The sequence below is a fragment of the Chaetodon trifascialis genome, chromosome 9, assembly GCF_039877785.1.
Source record: "Chaetodon trifascialis isolate fChaTrf1 chromosome 9, fChaTrf1.hap1, whole genome shotgun sequence".
NCBI classification, from domain to species: domain Eukaryota; kingdom Metazoa; phylum Chordata; class Actinopteri; order Chaetodontiformes; family Chaetodontidae; genus Chaetodon; species Chaetodon trifascialis.
Window position 1 is genome coordinate 19,720,007 of NC_092064.1, and position 17,139 is coordinate 19,737,145.

Consider the following 17,139-nt stretch of genomic DNA (forward strand, 5'->3'; position numbering starts at 1 on the left):
GTGTATGATCTGAGTTGTGAGAACAAAAAAACAAAGTCTGAAAACTCTTATTTCCAGTTTATTGCAATCCATGACCTGGACAAAGCAGGGAATTAATATCAGTTTTCACCAGTCTGCCTGTGTTTTGCCATTCTAAAATACACGTCCTTTAAAGATACAAAATGTGGTTATGAATCCAGTTTTCTTACTTATAAAGCAGCACCCAGTTTGAAAACCTGATAGTTTGCCATTTTATAAATATAGAGGATTTGTGGGCAAAGAAATACAATACTCTGTAAACACTAAACTACCCCTTGCTCCCCGTAGGTTTACTTTTCAGAAATGGAAAAACTGAACGCCTGAATTTGAGTTCCAATTTCATGACATCACATATTTGCAGCACTTGTATAAAAAAATGTGTGTGCTGAGTGAAACGCCCACGCACACACACCCTAAAAGTGCTGCCTGACACTTTCAGGGGACATCTGGAAGACTTCACCAAACTGCTGCATTCCAGTCGAGGAATGACAGATCTGTCATGAGCACTGACATAATATCTATGATATAATAACAATGTTGTTCCTTTGTAAACTCTCCATCCTCCATACACAACTTCAACCCCACAAACCTCCTCTTTAGTGTCGCTGAGTGAGGTTTACAGCAACGTCCTCGTGTTTGAAAGCCGTGTTCTCGTATTCGACTATTTGTCGCCCTTTGAATCGTTCAAAATTTCCAGTTTTAAGGTCGCTTGTAAGTTGATACACAAGAGAAACCTCACAAAAGTTTAATCAGACAAATCCAGTTTCATTCTTCCAGTTTCACCACAGCTTCACTGTAAATCTCCCTGCAAATCCAAAGCAACACTGATCAGAGAGAAGTGCTCCTAACAACAAATTCAGTTCATGTTGAGCTTCTACTCGTCTGCATCTGTAAACCAGTACTTGACTGCTGCTTCCCATCTTAAGACACACAGAGGCACCGCTTGATTTGTTCAATGGCTTTGTGAGGATCCATAGTGCAACAAATTCCAGACAAACATGGCGGCCAAGCTGCTTACTGTACAGTTAAAGGAAAACAACAAACTTCACTGCATCATCATACAAAAATCCAGATTTAAAAAACACTTTCTACGAGAGGTTAAACTCTGGGATTAGATGTAAATCAGTTTACACTTGGGTGAACTCTTTGGAAGAAAAATAGCACGAGTCCACTGCACTGGAATGATCAAACAGCTCTCTTTAAAAACGGCAGGCACACACATTGTACAAATATGGTAAGGAGGTTATACGAAGGCCAAAAAAAAATTAAATAAAGTTGTATTTACACGCTGAGTTAGTTAACACGTGGTCTGACCAGTGTTTTAGTGTTGCTGTATACTTAAACATCAAAAATGGTCCATGACGAAACAAAAACTCCCATTAACCAAAGCTCCTCGAAGGCCCTGCAGAAAGGTTCATACCTCTGAATCAAGTGGTGAGAGCGCGACTGTACGTGCAACTCTGACCAACAGAGGGAGACGTGGAGGTGGAGGATGAGCAACATTAAATGTCTCGGCAGGAAAAAGTGACTGAGATGATTTCAGAGGACTGCATTCTCTGAAAATAAGCAGCAGTCCATGTAACAAAAGTTACATTTCTGCATTGACTTTTCCCTCTTCCTCTTTCTGCATCAACTCATCGCAGGTCATCTGTCCCCAAGTTCAACAAATGGAGCATTTGAGCACTTTGCATTTGAGATCATGCAATTGTCTTCACTCATCTTCTTCTTGCACAGGTAGAATTGGATAAAGACACTTGGATGATGGCGTGGATCATGAAAAAGTCATCAAACTGGGGGCCCTCTTTTGATCCCTCCTCAGTCAGTCTCAGTGTTTTCTCCCAGTCTTGTATTTCTTCCACCATCAGGACACGGGCCAGTGTTTCACTGCAGTCTGCAGCCTTCTGAGTCTCCCTCTCAAGGTGTCTGTGGGAGCATACTGCCGAGGATGTCTATGAGGTTGTCCAGTCCCCACAGGTAGCCGTCCTCCCTGTTGCCCTCCACCCAGGGAGTCCTGTGGTCCAGGGTCTGAGGGGCCAGCAGGGGGACCGTCTTCCCAAAGTCAATCATCCACACTCTGGCCTTCCCCGAAGCGTCATGCACAAACAGCAGGGAGCTGCCCACGACCTGCGACAAGGAAACCGGTGCGACAGGTGAGTTTAGGTGTGTGAGTGTTATCAACACAGAATCTAATGACCTAATGAAAATCTTCCAGCTCGGCCGACAGGTTTGTTTAGAATTCATGAAAACAGAGCGTGAGTCAGTGAGTCTCACCTCGTGTGTCCTGAAGAACTGCGACTGCTCAAGGACTGATCGAAGCTCCTCCAACCGCTGCAGGTACAGTTTCTGTGAAAAAGAGAAAAATCAATGTTAAAAAGAAACGCTTTCACAAACAGAAAGGAAGTTTCAAAATTGACCAATAAACATATTTTTTTAAATTTATTTTCTACTTTACTGTAAGCCTAAAGGCCTTACATCTTCCCTTAATGCAGGTGCTGTTCAATACATTTGAAAAACCTCTGCACCTACAGTCAGCCAAAAAAGTTTTTCCTAGGATGACGAAGTCAAGTCACGTTGTTCAGCCAATCAGAGCGAACAAACGTTCTTAACATCAAGCCCAAGGACAGATGGGGTTAGGGTGGTCGTTGGAGGGTTTGATGTCAAGAACGTTTGTTCGCTATGAGTGGATGAAAAACATGACTTCACCATCCTAGGAAAAATACATGCAGTGGATATAAAGTTGCAGCCAGCAACCGACTAAAAACAGGGGGAGACTGCAAGCTTTTGTTGCTGTTCTGTCCCAAAAGTGACAAAATCCGACCAGCACCATCTCTAACACACACACACACACACACACACACACACACACACACACACACACACACACACACACACACACACACACACACACACACACACACACACACACACACACACACACACATACTGTATATATGGAGCCAGTGGAAACTCCAGAGAATTACTGGTCTCACATTAAACAACAAGATCAGTGTTAAATCATGAGCCTTAGAGGTGCTGGTAGGTGGATTCTTTTACCTTTGGACAGACTTGCTGTTTCCCCACCTTTCTAGTCTTTACGTTAAGTTAAGCTAAGCTAAGCTAAGCTAAGCTAAGCTAAGATAACCAGCATCTGGTGGTAGCAGTAGTGAGTGCGTGAGTACAGCAGTGAACGAGTGACATACCAGAATCTGAGTGTTGCCACCTACAAAGTCCTCCAGGGCCTGCATCACCTGCTCCCTGTACTTTGTCTTCTTGAAGTTGGTGTTACAAGTTCCATCAGCTTTCTGTAGAAAAAAAGAAAAATAACATTGTTGTTCTCTCCTTTCACTGTATTTTTTGGGATCTGCATGAGTGCTGTTGGTACCTGCTGAGTATTCAGTGCAGAACTATCAGTTCAAGTACGTGTTAAATTTGTGTTTTGCTCAGGCTGCGATGGGTAAAAGAACAAATCTAAACTTATAAACAGAAATTTCACTTCCACAGCTTGACTGCTACGACTTGTTTGACTGGAAAATAAAAGCCGCAGCCGGCGGCAGATATTTTTATTGTCTGAGTAACATGCAAATCTGCAGTTATTGGTACAACCTGATAACCAGGCCTGGATTTAAGTTGGAAAGAACAAACAGATCCCTTTAAGGCTGCAAATCCAGCCAAAAACGTCCACAGACCTTCCTTCTCTGTTTCCACTCCCATGTGTTTGGTCTTTCCAGTGAATAGACTGATAAATATTTACTCATACTGATTTACTTCTCGTAGAAACTATGTCTTTCCTCACTCGCACTGAGTACTACAGCTGGACTCTCTCATAGCGCTGCATGTCCAGGATGACCTCTGACCTTAATGCCTTCGATGCGGAAGCCCAGGGTGGCGGTGGAGCTGAGTGTCTCCCTCCACTGCATGTATCTGGGTTTGAGGACTCCCTGCTGGGCCCTCTCCTCCTCAGTAGGGGCCCCGGGGTCCACTGCCACCATCTTGTCATACATGTCCTTTCGTAAGCGTGGACGCTCTCTGGCTTTTATCAGCTCCTCCTCCAAGTACGTCCTGAAAAGTAAAGGCTTAATGTTGAGTTTGTCCTGTTTTTTTGGATTTTAACATTATGTTTTCCTTCCCTTTGCGAGTTTAATCTGATTTTTTCAAGTATTAAATTTATGTCCTTATTGTAATTTTATTCTTTTAGTCTGAGTGCCCTCTTATTTTAATCCTGTGTTGTACTTTGCTGACTACAAATACAGTCACTTCATTACATAAATGTGAGAGAGAGGCGGAAAAACTGGTGGGAGTAAACTGCGTTGAGGCTTATATGTGTGCAAAAGTTCATTTTCAAGGTTCACACATCTCCCAGAAGCACAAGATAAGCTCTGAAAAAATGGCCTCTGCTGTGAAAATGGTCTTGAAGAGTGCTTTCTTTCTTCATCCTGTGCCGAGTCTTACCTGCTGCCCATCTTACAGTCCATGATGGAGGGCGAGTCGAAGTCAGCCAGCAGGTCATCCATCAGGTTATAGTCCTGCTCGTCTCTCTGTACGACACCATAATAACCAGGCACATAGGGGCGCAGAGTGTCCTTCATCAGCTTCTGTAGGCACTGCTGCTCACACTCACAGTATCGCTTCAGCAAGCGTCCATACTCCCCGGCCTGGAAGTTACCTTGGAGACGGAGAGACACAGAATGGAGATGAAAGACTGACGATCCAGTGATGCACATGTCGGGATGTTGTGCACGGTTATGTAAACTGTGCATTCACGCATACCTGCATGGCCTGCGAGCTGCACCCACGGGTAACGCTTCTTGAAGGACACGACGAAGGGGGACCAGTGAACCATGGTCTTCAGTTTCTGCCAGGACTTATTCTGGGAAAAGAAAAACAGTAAAGGACGTCATCCTTTTGTTCCATAAAGGCGTGGGTCGACACAAAAATGACAAATCTGGAGCTCCGATTGATCAGCGTGAGACTTTCCTCTCTGCTCAAACAAAGCTCCGAGCTAAATACCAGCGAATAGAATGATTATTCATTAAAGGAAAACACGCCCTGTGGTGTGTACATACTGACAAACACACACAAACACACACACACACACGTCAGTAGACATTGGACAGATACTCCCCTTTTGCCAAGGTCAGGTGCACAACGTACGTGACACAAAGCCCATTCATAAAACATTTACCAGAGCCACCACTGTGGTGTCGTAAAACAGAACCTTACTGTCTGCAACTGTGTGTGCAACTATGTGTGTGTGTGTGTGCGTGTGTGGGTGGATGTGTATTACACACACTGCAGGGACATAAATCTGTTTACACAGTCACTTTGTGGGGACTAATCTTCCTCGTGGGGACAAACAAAAAATCCCCATAATGTCAATCATTAAATTTTAGGGTGAAGACTTGGGTGATTATGATTAGAGTGAGGCTCCAGGAAATGAATGTAATGACCTCAAAAAGTGATGGAAAGACGACTGTGTGTGCGTTTGTGTTTGTGTGTGTATGATGGTTATCCGCATTGGGAAACACCAGAGCAAGGACAGTGTGTAACAGGGGCTTTGACGCAAGCAAGAGACGCATCCAATGATTAGAACATGTGTAGGAAATCACAACAAACGGACAGCCAGTTTAGGATGGGAAGTGTGTGTGTGTGTGTGTGTGTGTGTGTGTGTGTGTGTGTGTGTGTGTGTGTGTGTGTGTGTGTGTGTGTGTGTGTGTGTGTTGCATTACAGAATATACTACTGAGAGGAAAATAATATAATTTTATATTTCTCCTGGGTCCTTCTGAGTTTGCAGTCCTAATCGTTCCTGCCAGGATTTTTTTACGTGCATCTTCGGCAAATAAATGTTTAAAACAGAAACGATCATGATTACAAAAAAAAATGAATGAGAAAACTGGTGCAGCAGAGGCAAAAAAAAATGCAATAAAATGCTGGGATGAGAGGCTATAATAATAAAAGTAATCTTTTTATAACTAAACAACAGCCAGTGCTCCTCGCCTGGCCTATCTCTGCCGTGTTTACATGTCAGCCTATCTCTGCTCTCAGCACATGCATTCTTTCCACAGCCGCTTTGTTCAAGCTCTGTCACAATAAAACAGCGTTAATGCAGGGATACACGCACACAAAGTAAACCGCAGGTCTGCGTTTAACTTTGAAGAATAAGAAAAAAAACATGATATATTTGAGTTTAAGAAGTGCTGTTTTGCAACTCGGAAAGCACTGGAAAAATACTCTTTGACCGTTTGACAGACAAAATAATATTTACAAAACCACAAAATTAATTATTGTTGAGGTGACTCGCTCATCATGATTCAACATGCAGGATGCTGTAGGTTGCTTAAATATTTGGAAAAATAACAACTTGCAAACTGTCACAAGCTCCACATAAACAACATGTGAACCGTGTTTCATCCTCCATCATTAATCCCACACATATCAACCTTTCATCAATGAGATTACAGGCTTCAAATTCTGGATTTAAAAAACAAAAGAGGGGAGATTTGCTTCAGGTTCAACAGCTGTGTTCATCTGTCGTTTTCTTATGATGGGAAACTGTGTACAAGAGGTTTGTGCTTCGTCAGACAGCTGGTCAATGTCAGGATGTCAGAGACAGGGAGAGTAATGAGAGTGAGCGCTAGACAAACTGTGACCTGAGCCTTCAGTTACATCAACAGATTAACCCCAACATGACCTCTGCCACTTCAGGGCAAAGAGCGGTAATGAAAACATGTCCACATCAGCTGCATTTTGCCAAATTTGCGACACGGCAGCTATGATTTTCAACATTGCTTTCGCTCATTGTGACAGTCATCAAACCAGGCGTTGCACTTGTGACCCATGCACGCAGGAAACACGGGACATTACTTCATTTCACACATTATGTGACACGGCCTTGGATCAAATTCAGTTTTCCATGGTAGGCGGCACCATTTCTGGATATCTTTTTTCCTATCGTCTTCCACAATCTTCCTGCGCCATCAGTGTCCAATTTTATCCTGGCTAGCTCATGACTACCATGTGCCTTTTCCGATTTTCCACCTTGAATTCGAAAGGCTACCTCCTCCTGACATCCCTCTGCACTGAGGAGGAGTGTCTTTGTTTACGCACTCATTCGTACCTTTATATCCAGCTCCATTAGACTGCAGCTTTTACTTAAAACTCAAAAAGTCAACATTTCCTTGCTTTCCCATGTTTCCTGTAAGACAGTTGTATTCAAACAGAGCAGAAAAGTATCAGATTACTACAAGCAACAAACCTCGCTCACCTGATACCACATAAAAAACAAGGAATCCACCTTCAGACACTCCACCCTGTCAATACACTAAATCTGTCACCAGCGATGGCCCCTAAAGTGCTGCTGTAAGGGATAACTATGAACCTGTTGTGTAACATTCACAACACAGGAGCCTATAGGATAGTATGAAGACTCCTCACCTCTCAATAGAGGAGGCAAAGTACATACATGCAGACATTTAGTTTAGCCATCAGTCCAAGAAAGGAGCATTTTTAAGGAGGATTTTGCTCGAAATACACAAACATTTTTCACTTTGATGAGTCTACTTGAATTTGAGATGCATAACTGTCTTTTTTTGGGTGTTTGATTATATGCAAATATCCATCAACATCATTTTAGGGTCAGGTTGTTTCATCAGTGTTGTTCGGATAGGTTTCCTGTCTGTTGGACCAACATAGTGTGGTCGTCAACGTTGTGGTCCGTGAATAATTTACTGAAATAACACAGGTTTGTGGACAAAACACCAACCGTGCTTACCTACAATAACCTCAGCTTCCTTTTATTTGGCTATTATCAGCTTCATTTATCCTCATCTGACGGTGGCTTTGGTAACAGATGAGAGTCCGGGGGGGGGGGGCTGACGGGAGAGGAAGGTGAAGCAGACACCCACATCTCCATCCTCTCTTCTTTCACTTCTCCTGTCCACACGCCATTATCTCTAATTGCTTCAAGCTGACAGCTTAATGCGTTTCCTCTGTGGGGTCAAGTATATCTGACTAAAATTACCCATCACAGCCGGAGCTAATGCTGCTAATGTTCTGCTGGATACGGAGGCGTTTTTAAAAAAGTGATAAATGCGGAGAGTCAGGACAACTTACACAATAAAAAAGGCCTGGACTGTTGTCTCCTCTCAAACTGAACAAACTGTTCGTGTCTTGCTGTCTCATCCTCTCTCTTCAACCCACACACCGAGCTTTTTTAACACAGAGGTCACATTTCACCTCTCACAGCCCAACCTTCACCATCTCCGCTTTCTCCTTTATGTAACTCAGAAATACTGTGTACAACGGAGACCAAGTCATCCTTCTTTGTCTCCGAAGCTTCCTCCTCATTCCCTAAAGCTGACGGCAGCGCTGACGAATGTGCTGTCAACCGTCTTTTCTCCGGTTATTTTTATTTTCCCCTCCACTTTAAATCAAATGACAGCATCGTCTTTTGACACTTTAACACTCAATCGGACGTCATTTCATCCTCCCTGCAGCGCTCTCCGTTTTTTCCTTCGCTCCCGTTCCCCCTGACACTTGTCGGCCTCCTCTCTGAGATTTTGGGGTTGGAATGCTGAGAATGTCTCTGGTGCTTGTTATGAACCAACACGCGCACGCACACACACACCTCTGCTGTTCACATGACAGCAACAATGGTCATACTGGAAGAAGGTCACACTGACCACAACAATGAGTCTTAACAGTCGTCCCCTTCCCCTCTTCGCCTTCACCAGCACACACATATAAGCCCAAGACCTCTCTTTACCTTTATACTTCTATTACTTACTCATTACTTCCTGTTCACATCTCTCTATACATCTATTCATCCTGTAACTACAGTTTCTACCTCCATACATTCAAGCTGTTCAGCCATCATATCTATGAGAGCACTGCCTGTTTACAGTCCTGCTGAAGGATACTTCTCAAACAATTTACTCAGTGACTTGGCAGTTAAACACACAGTGAAAACTACTTACCTCTAAGTAAGGAAAGGGTAAGAGGAAGGTAAAAGGAACAAGTCTGAGAAATTAACTGATTGCATTACGTATTACAGCCTGAAGCTTGATGATCCTGCTGGATGGCTTACTGGCTGCTTAACCCAGATAGAGAGATCATCACAGCCACACAAGACTGACTGCATACTGTGCACCAAACAAACCATCGCATAGTGTAACGGCAAAAGGGGCCGGGATGTCAATCACATAACATTTGAATACCCAAACGTGTCACACGCTTTTGATATAATCTGCCCTGGTGTCATCTTTCTGATGAAGCGTGACATTAGCAAACACGTCCGACAGACGGGGGCTGTTGTGGGCTGAATTCTAATCTGTATCGCCGCTCTGGATAAATTTGCCACTTTCCAATTCTTACCTGGCAGACAGAGCAATAGTGGAGGAGGAGGCAGGCGCTGACACAAGCACACACAGCCCCGGAGACGAAGTGGGAACGCAGCCAGCACAAAACACCCCGCACCATCAGCACAGGGTCTCCACGGGCGAGCACTACCAGGGATGTACGCCTCCCCGTCAGCCTGAGATCCTTCACAACCATCGATGACCGTCTTCAACAGAGTCCGCTGTTAGCTCCAGGCTAATGCTCCATCTTATCCCAGTTATTTAGCTTCAATCAGTCTAGAAGCTCTTGCTGTAAACCGTGGCTTGTGTTGCCCAGTAAATAATCCTCCCCTGTTATGAGCTCACACTTGTTTCTCACAATGACCCTCTCTCCTTCTCTGCAACATGTTTTTGTCATCCCAATTCACAATTTCTTCAGTTTCAACATCCTGTGACTGCTCCCTTCCTCTCTTAATACTTTCTCAATAGTTGGTATCGTCCTTGCTGTCATCAAGTGTGTGCCTGCCTGTTTGAACTAGCCCCCTTTCTTTTTCCCTCCTCCCCTACATCAATACCCCTCTTCCCCTAAGGGTACAAAACTCCACACAACAAGCTGTCTTCGCTTTCTCTGCAGTCTAACTTTTGTGCTTCTCTGTGTCATCCTCTAATCCCCATTGGGCCTATCCTGAGCCCCATGCTGAGCCAACCTCCTGACAGATTCGTGACCGTCTGGCAGCATGGGGGTAGGGACAACAGGCCTTCCCATACCCTCCCAGTACTCTCCTTTTGTCTGCATGACAAATTCCTCAGTATTTAGCCTAGCTCGCTTCCAGAGGTGTGTGTGTGTGTGTGTGTGTGTGTGTGTGTGTGTGTGTGTGTGTGTGTGTGTGTGTGTGTGTGTGTGTGCAGTAACAGCGCAGAACCTGTCAGACAACTATAATCAGCTACAGGAGCGACTATGTATGCATACTACAGGGTGTTTTCAGGTACTGTCAGAGCTTTTTCTCAAAAACTAGTTATATAAAACCACATCCCTTTCCCCGAACTCAAGTCCTCAGCGTTCGAGCAGCTCATCTGTGGTGGGCCCCTGAATGTTCAGGAGGTGGCACAGCTTTAAAGTATCACTGAAAAACCATCTTCAGAAACGAGGCTTCAGATGAAATCAAACAGGGATAGATCTGAAAATCATCTTATTATGATATTCAGGTTTATTTATTGTCTCTAAGCTTGTGTGTGCGTCCAGTATCCACTGTATGTAATGTTACATTGCATGGATATATATATTAATGCTGCAATTTCCTTTATCAAGCAATAGTTCATGCTGTTTATCAAGAAAAAATTCAAGATATTTGCTTCAATATGAGGATTTGCTGCCTTTATCTTCTTTGTATCACTGTAAATTGAATATATTTGGACTGTTTAAGAAATTAGAGCGTTATCTAATATGCATAAAAGAAACTCCAAATCATAGTATTTCATCTTCATTCGACACCGACAATACGCTGCATTATTACAGATGAAACTATCCGACAGAAAATAAAATGGTTAAATTTAGCTCCACCTCAACCGACTGCGAAAGCAAACTGCTACTTTGCTACACATTGATGCATCAGTAACAATAATCCAATGATAAAATATACAATAGTATCAAACTCACGGAGTACTTTAACTTTTGATGCAAGTACATTTTGTATTTTGTACTATTTTTACGTGAGGCATTGCTACTTTCACTTCAGCAGAAGGATCTGAATATTTCCTCCGTCACTGCATGTGGTGTAGTCATGCTGCAGAAATATAACAGATTGTAAACACAATGGAAATTAGGATCCAGACAAACAAACAGCACAGACTGCATTTCTTTCTTTCTTTGCTGTGCAGCAGGGATTTTGCATATACGTGCTGTGGGAGTGATGAGTGGGACTTTGTGTCATGGGTGCCACGGAAAACAAGTCTGCAATTGTGGCTCATGTGAATAAGCGTGCATAAATAAGAGGAATCATCACGTGTAGGCTACGTGTTCAAAGTTTCAGTGTCTGTCTGCGCTCTGTGTTTTGTCAGCTTACGCTCGTTTTCCTCAGGTTTTCTGTTCCACTGCATGTCTCACTGTGTTTCGGGGCAAAATATTAAGCTTCTGTGCAAGGCCCGAATGTGGGGGGTAGAAAGAATGTGTCATACGGGAGGACGGCTGTCTGATAATACATGATAAAATAATATGCGCATTGTCGGCTGCAGACATTTGTAGGAATTTACATCTAACATTGAAATGTCAGGGACAGAGTCGACACTGTCTGTGTGTGAAAAGGAGAACGAGGCAAGGACAAAAAAAAAGTACCATATATGGCAAAGGCGTTGCCTAGCAACCGGCTCTGCCTTCAGCCCAATTTTCCATGACACACGCTGAACTCTGAATGCAAGACTGCATCGCTGCGAGTGAGCGTGCGTCTCTGAGCATGCATGTTTGAGCAAGTATCTGCTCACGTCACAGCGCGTACAAAATGTACCTGGTCTGACTGGGAGCTGACAGCGAGGCCGTAGCTTTTACGAGCCAACAACAACAAACGCACGCCCGCGTTAGTATTAATTGCGGTGCTTTTGCTCAGCTATGTGAGGACAGAACGTGTCCATTAAAAGCCAGCTCTTATCAGAAACCACAGGGTAGCGTCATCCTGTTTGTTTCGACAGCTCAAGTGCAACTCCTCAGGTTGCTCATTTCCTGGTTGTCAGTGTAATAGCCAGGAAATTACATTGTCCACTGAGCCGCTGATTCAAATGATCATTACTGTAACTGGTGGCCAATAAACACAGCCATGTGGAGAAATGTGACTGTAATGACCGTAGCGACTGACCTAAGAGAGACATTAATAACGTCATAATGGGGGTTGGATTGTTCTTCATTCTTCAATTGGTATTTAAGAAACTGACATGTTGGAAATCCACATACCTCTGACACTAGAAAACTGGAAAAAGGAAATGCATCATTATCTGACTGTGGAAATGACAGTAGCTTCTATGACTATGACAGTAGCTCTGATCCTATTCAAAACCTTCTTTTCTCTTCTCTGACTCTTATTGCATTTTAGACTTTTGGACGGACAAAAAAAAGACATTTTAAGATGCTCTGGGAAATGAAAATGGGAGGTTTTCACTCTTTTCTGAATCTTTATAGATGAAAACATAATTGAAAAATGAATCAATGATGATAAAATAAACAAAAATGTTTAAGATCCAGCTGGTTGAGAGCAGAAGATGGGTGATCTCAATAGAGTACCTGACTGTTTAAGAAGATTTAAGTAACTTGCATTTAGATTTTATCCACACTAATAAAGCTAACATGATACCAAGATATTGAAGCTGAACTCGTCCGTGTGTGTTTACTGTGGTTAATGTTAGATGTTGTTTTATTTATGTTTTGCCTGCTTTCTTGCGTTTACCACTCCTGTTTTTTTAACATCTGGCCAGGAGACAACAGTTAAGTCACTAATTTTAGCAGTGAAAAATGAATAGCATGCTGACACTTGAACGTCTTTCAACATGCACGGTAGTTGACGTGGTCTAAACAGAAAACCTGGACATACAGGATTCACAGATTGCTGCCTAAGTGGATACTGGAAGGCTGTCTCCAGTAGAGACATCCTGTTTTTAAGACTTGTCTCATTCCAAGCATTTCTAGTCAGCAGTGCATCAAAGCCTCCTGACTCAGGGAGGAAACAACATGACTTCCTACTTGGAAACTTTAAACTGCATCTCATGTCTGGAGGAGAGGAAAACTGAAAGCCTCCGGGGCAATAAAGCTACTTCAAGACAGCACGGATACCATCTGTGAAGTCTGTTTGTATATGAATTGTACACCGCTGAAGTGGCAACGGTAATTGGGATGACAAACAATTCAAACATGCATTCAGACAGCGTTAAAATGCTCCTTCGGTTGAGCTCATCAAAGCCATGTGCCCATGAGCCATGGGAGTAAAAGGGACACTGAAGTGGGGGTGGGAGATAGGAGCCAGTTTCCTCCTCTTTGATTGAATTTGTTATTGTTACGTTTCATTATCAGGGTGGTGTCAGTCCAGGCGTTAAGTTTTGGAACAACATATTATTTGGGATTTTAAAACAGACAGACAGCCACCAAAACCACATGCTGTGTAGCGAGCATCCTGACTGACTGGTGCCTTATTTACTGTCATTTGCACTTCATAATATTCTGGGAAATAACTGCCATAAAATATCTGTATGACATACTGTGCAGCAGTAAATATGGAAATGCATGTGACTGATAAATAAAAGTGCCAGTGGCAAAGCTGTTGCAAGATACAGGGCTGTTGACCCGCATTTGTCCTGCATGCAGAGTGTGAGTGTATGTGTGTGCATGGGTCTGTACAGTTTGTAACAACCACATACACTACCGTCTTTCTCAAACCACTTCTTATGCAGCTGTGTAGTAACTTGGTTTGTTCAGTTGAGGAGTGGCCCTTGACCACATACTGTACGTCTGCCGTGACATAGGCCAATTGCGCAATATTTGCGTTTGTAATTTTTTGGAAGCCAAAGCAGTCAGACAGGTTTAGGATTTTTGTGCAGCTGACAGTTTCTAAACGAGACTCTCCTCTTCATGCTATTGTTCATATTTACTGTGCTGCACAGATAAATTCAACAAATTGTTTGTTGGGAAAAGCACTTGAAAAAGACACTCACCCCTGTCCCATCGTCCGGGCTGCACAGAGACCGCGCCGGGGACAGACTGGACTCGATATCGCTCCCAGTGAAGTCGTCCTCGGACTCCTCGAAGGACGAGGCGGAGGACAGGCCGATGGAGGAGGAGTTGGACAGCTTCCTCGGGGAGCGCATCAGTGCAGGGGACCCTCCGCAGCCGCTGTCCGAGGGAGACTCGTCGTCTGGATGAGGGTCCAGACACGAGCCGGTGCTGGGCTCCGTTCGGGCGCTCAGCGGGGCCGGTGTCCCCTGGGGGCGGGTCGGACTGGGGTCCCGAGTTATGATGAGTTTCGGTATAGTTCCTGCGTAACTTTGGCCTCCTTGGGGACCATGAGGGGCCTGATTAGAGTCCTTTCGGCTCTCACTTTTAACGAGACAACAGTTGTTCTGCTCTGCGGTCGCTTTTAGGGGATGTGAAACGGCATTACAGTCGGTTTTTGTCATTTTAGCTTCAGCGTGATCGTCCCTTACCGATAGTCCACAATCCAGAGGTTGATCCGTGCTCAAAGTCCGCTCAGTGTTCGGGTCAGAGGTGAGAAGCGGGGCTGAACTCTGACTAGTCCCCGTTAATTCTCTAACCTCAGACACAACGGGGCTGTTTCCCCCCAGTGGCTGATCTTCCATGGCCTTGGTCGGGGGGTCCGAGGCATTGTCCTCTCGTTCGGGCTTCGGCTCCTCGCAGCCCGCACCGCTGACTTCACCGGTCCGCCTCTCCAAACCTGGCGCATCGGACGGGCCAGCCTTTGTCTCTCGGTTCACGGCGTGCTGGATAGCCTCGGTACACTCATCTAGGCCGAATGGTGCCTCCAAACAACCCGGGGATGCTCGGTGTTCCCCAACCGCCGACACAGCCTCGTCCCTGGGCAACTTTCCCACTCTGTGATCGCGGCACGTTGCTGGATCTCCGGCTCCGTTTCCGCGACCTGAATCCGCTTCTGTTTCGCTGGAGTCGCGCTTTCTCCTTCCCAAACACGACAACACTTTGTTTTTCATCGGTTTCCTGTTTAACTGGTCACTCCGTCGCTTCTCTCCGCTCCGGAGTAGCTGCGCCGTCTCGCCTGCTTTCCATTTCGCTCTGCCTGAGGTGGCGGTGCTGTGCGATAGATCCGAGCGAGTTTGGCCCATCCCGCATGCCGTACAGTGACCCAGACACACCCTCAGTGCTTGATTTTGAACTGTTGAAACCGCTTTCAGACCGTGACTCCTACAATGTACAGTAAGCCATTAGTCACACAATCCATTCATTAAGCCAGGGAAGTCTTACATTGTTCCATCCCATTTTCCATGTCTGAATCTGTGGGAACAAACATGATGAATTATTAGTAAACACATCACCTGCATGAGCAATGTTCAACTAAAGCAACACAATCAGGGTGATAATGTAATCATTAACAGCACATATAAATCACCTGCCTATCCCCAATAGCTCCAGCAAACAATGGCTGCCATTAATCACAGTGGCTGGCTCAAGAAAACCGATTAATCTGTGATTTGTCAGTTCTGAGATTCAGATCTTATTTCCTGGAGCAAGCCACAGGGCAAAGAAACTGACAGGGGGAGGACAAATCAATAACACTAACAATTGGGGTATATTCACAGGGAAATATGACAGGAAGAGTGACTTAAATATGCAGTCAAACAGGAGTGCAAAGAAACTCAAGGTATTCAGTGTAAATTTGGGGAGTCCCACAGTTTAACCACAGTTAGTCTGTGTAATACTGCCCTCCTGTGACTGGACATCCTGTCCTTGTCCAAGTAGGCTGCTTGTATCACTATAGCATTTTCAATTAGACCCCAACATCTATCTGTCAAGAGTATTGTAGGCACTGATGTGTCCAAATTAAACTGTAGAAGACATGATTCAAATATGTGTACGCTATTTTCAGCCAATCCTTTTCTGCAAGGCTGTGACTAAGGGGTATGTCCGTTATCGATTAATCTTTAACACAGCAAATACAAACAGGACCCAGGCTTCAACTTCTACATTTGGTCGTGACTGACAGTGAAATATAGTGGGTAAACTGAAAATCTGGAAAACTTTATGTTGAATGATACACTCCTCTTCGCATCACAAATTCCAGCTCTGCATCCTGGAAACATTCACAGCATTTTACATTAGACACAGCGAGCGTCATTCACTGTCATTTACTGTGCCAGCACTGCAGTCACCCTGCTGTCAGAGAGGAATGCTCACAGAGGAAGTGAGACAGGAAGGATAACAATGGAAAGAACAGCTCATAGCCCCCCACACATACATATATATATACACACACACACACACACACACACACACACACACACACACACACACACACACACACACACACACATCACATTCAAGCACATTCTTGTGTAATCAGAATCATAAATAATCACACAGAATGACTCACACCGGGTTAAATGACTTAGAGTCTTATATGGGAAGATGATCATTCATTGGCAAACATGTAAAACACTGAAAAATAATATATGATTACTCTCTCACGCACAGTAAATCTATCATGAATATCATCTGTTCCTCTGGCATCTTTGGCCACAGTGGAAAACATTTAAATGTCCTTCTTCTTTAACAGAAATACCATGGCTTGTGTAATCACTGATATATTTGTTAAAGAATACTTGACATTTTTAGGACAGAATTAGCTGTTTTATAAAAATCTTGTTTCATTATTTTCAAGTGGGAAATCTTGCTCCTAAATGTATGAATTCAGCGACACTTTAAGCCCATTACAGAGGCACGGAAAGTACTTCCCACAGCTGACTTAAAACTGACAAAAGATCAACAAAAAATCTAACAAAATTACAAGAAAGTTATACTCTGCTTCTGTGTATTGTGATTTTGGAAAAAACAATAAAATCTGCTCTTTCATTTACTGTATTTTGAAGAAAACTATTAGCCAAAACTCACCAGGCAGACCCTGAGTTCCTCCTCTGGTGAGTATGAAGCAGCTGTTTAAGTCTGGCAGTGATGTGGAGCTTTATAACTTACAGCGGGGTGTGAAGGGGGATGTGTCTGCGGCTTATGTGTTTGGCTAGCGGTGTGTGCAGAGCTGCTGTGTGTAGTTTAGTATCTGCATGTGG

At 44.0% G+C, this 17,139-nt stretch overlaps 1 protein-coding gene across 2 annotated transcripts; it reads right to left on the bottom strand.

The window, feature by feature from the left end:
• Positions 1 to 47: 47 nt before the first annotated feature.
• Positions 48 to 17,079, bottom strand: itpkcb (inositol-trisphosphate 3-kinase Cb). 2 transcript variants are annotated; one of them, XM_070969905.1, is made up of 8 exons: positions 16,967 to 17,079; positions 14,041 to 15,262; positions 4,786 to 4,885; positions 4,468 to 4,681; positions 3,873 to 4,077; positions 3,219 to 3,320; positions 2,290 to 2,361; positions 48 to 2,142 (listed from the first exon to the last, which is right to left on the bottom strand). In XM_070969905.1, the coding sequence occupies exons 2-8, from the start codon at positions 15,181 to 15,183 to the stop codon at positions 1,933 to 1,935; spliced, it is 2,046 nt and encodes a 681-aa protein (XP_070826006.1). In that variant the 5' UTR covers positions 15,184 to 15,262; positions 16,967 to 17,079; the 3' UTR covers positions 48 to 1,932. The 2 variants fall into 2 exon arrangements, with proteins under 2 accessions (XP_070826006.1, XP_070826007.1); XM_070969906.1 differs by lacking the exon at positions 16,967 to 17,079 and having other exon boundaries at positions 14,041 to 15,352.
• Between the last annotated feature and the right edge of the window lie 60 nt (positions 17,080 to 17,139).

Coding starts and splice junctions, on each gene's coding strand:
- itpkcb (XM_070969905.1), bottom strand. CDS start 15,183: ATGGGCCAAACTCGCTCGGATCTATCGCACAGCACCGCCACCTCAGGC. Junction 4,682..4,785: donor GCAGCTCGCAGGCCATGCAG/GTATGCGTGAAT, acceptor TCCGTCTCCAAG/GTAACTTCCAGGCCGGGGAG. Junction 3,321..3,872: donor TCCGCATCGAAGGCATTAAG/GTCAGAGGTCAT, acceptor TTTTTTCTACAG/AAAGCTGATGGAACTTGTAA.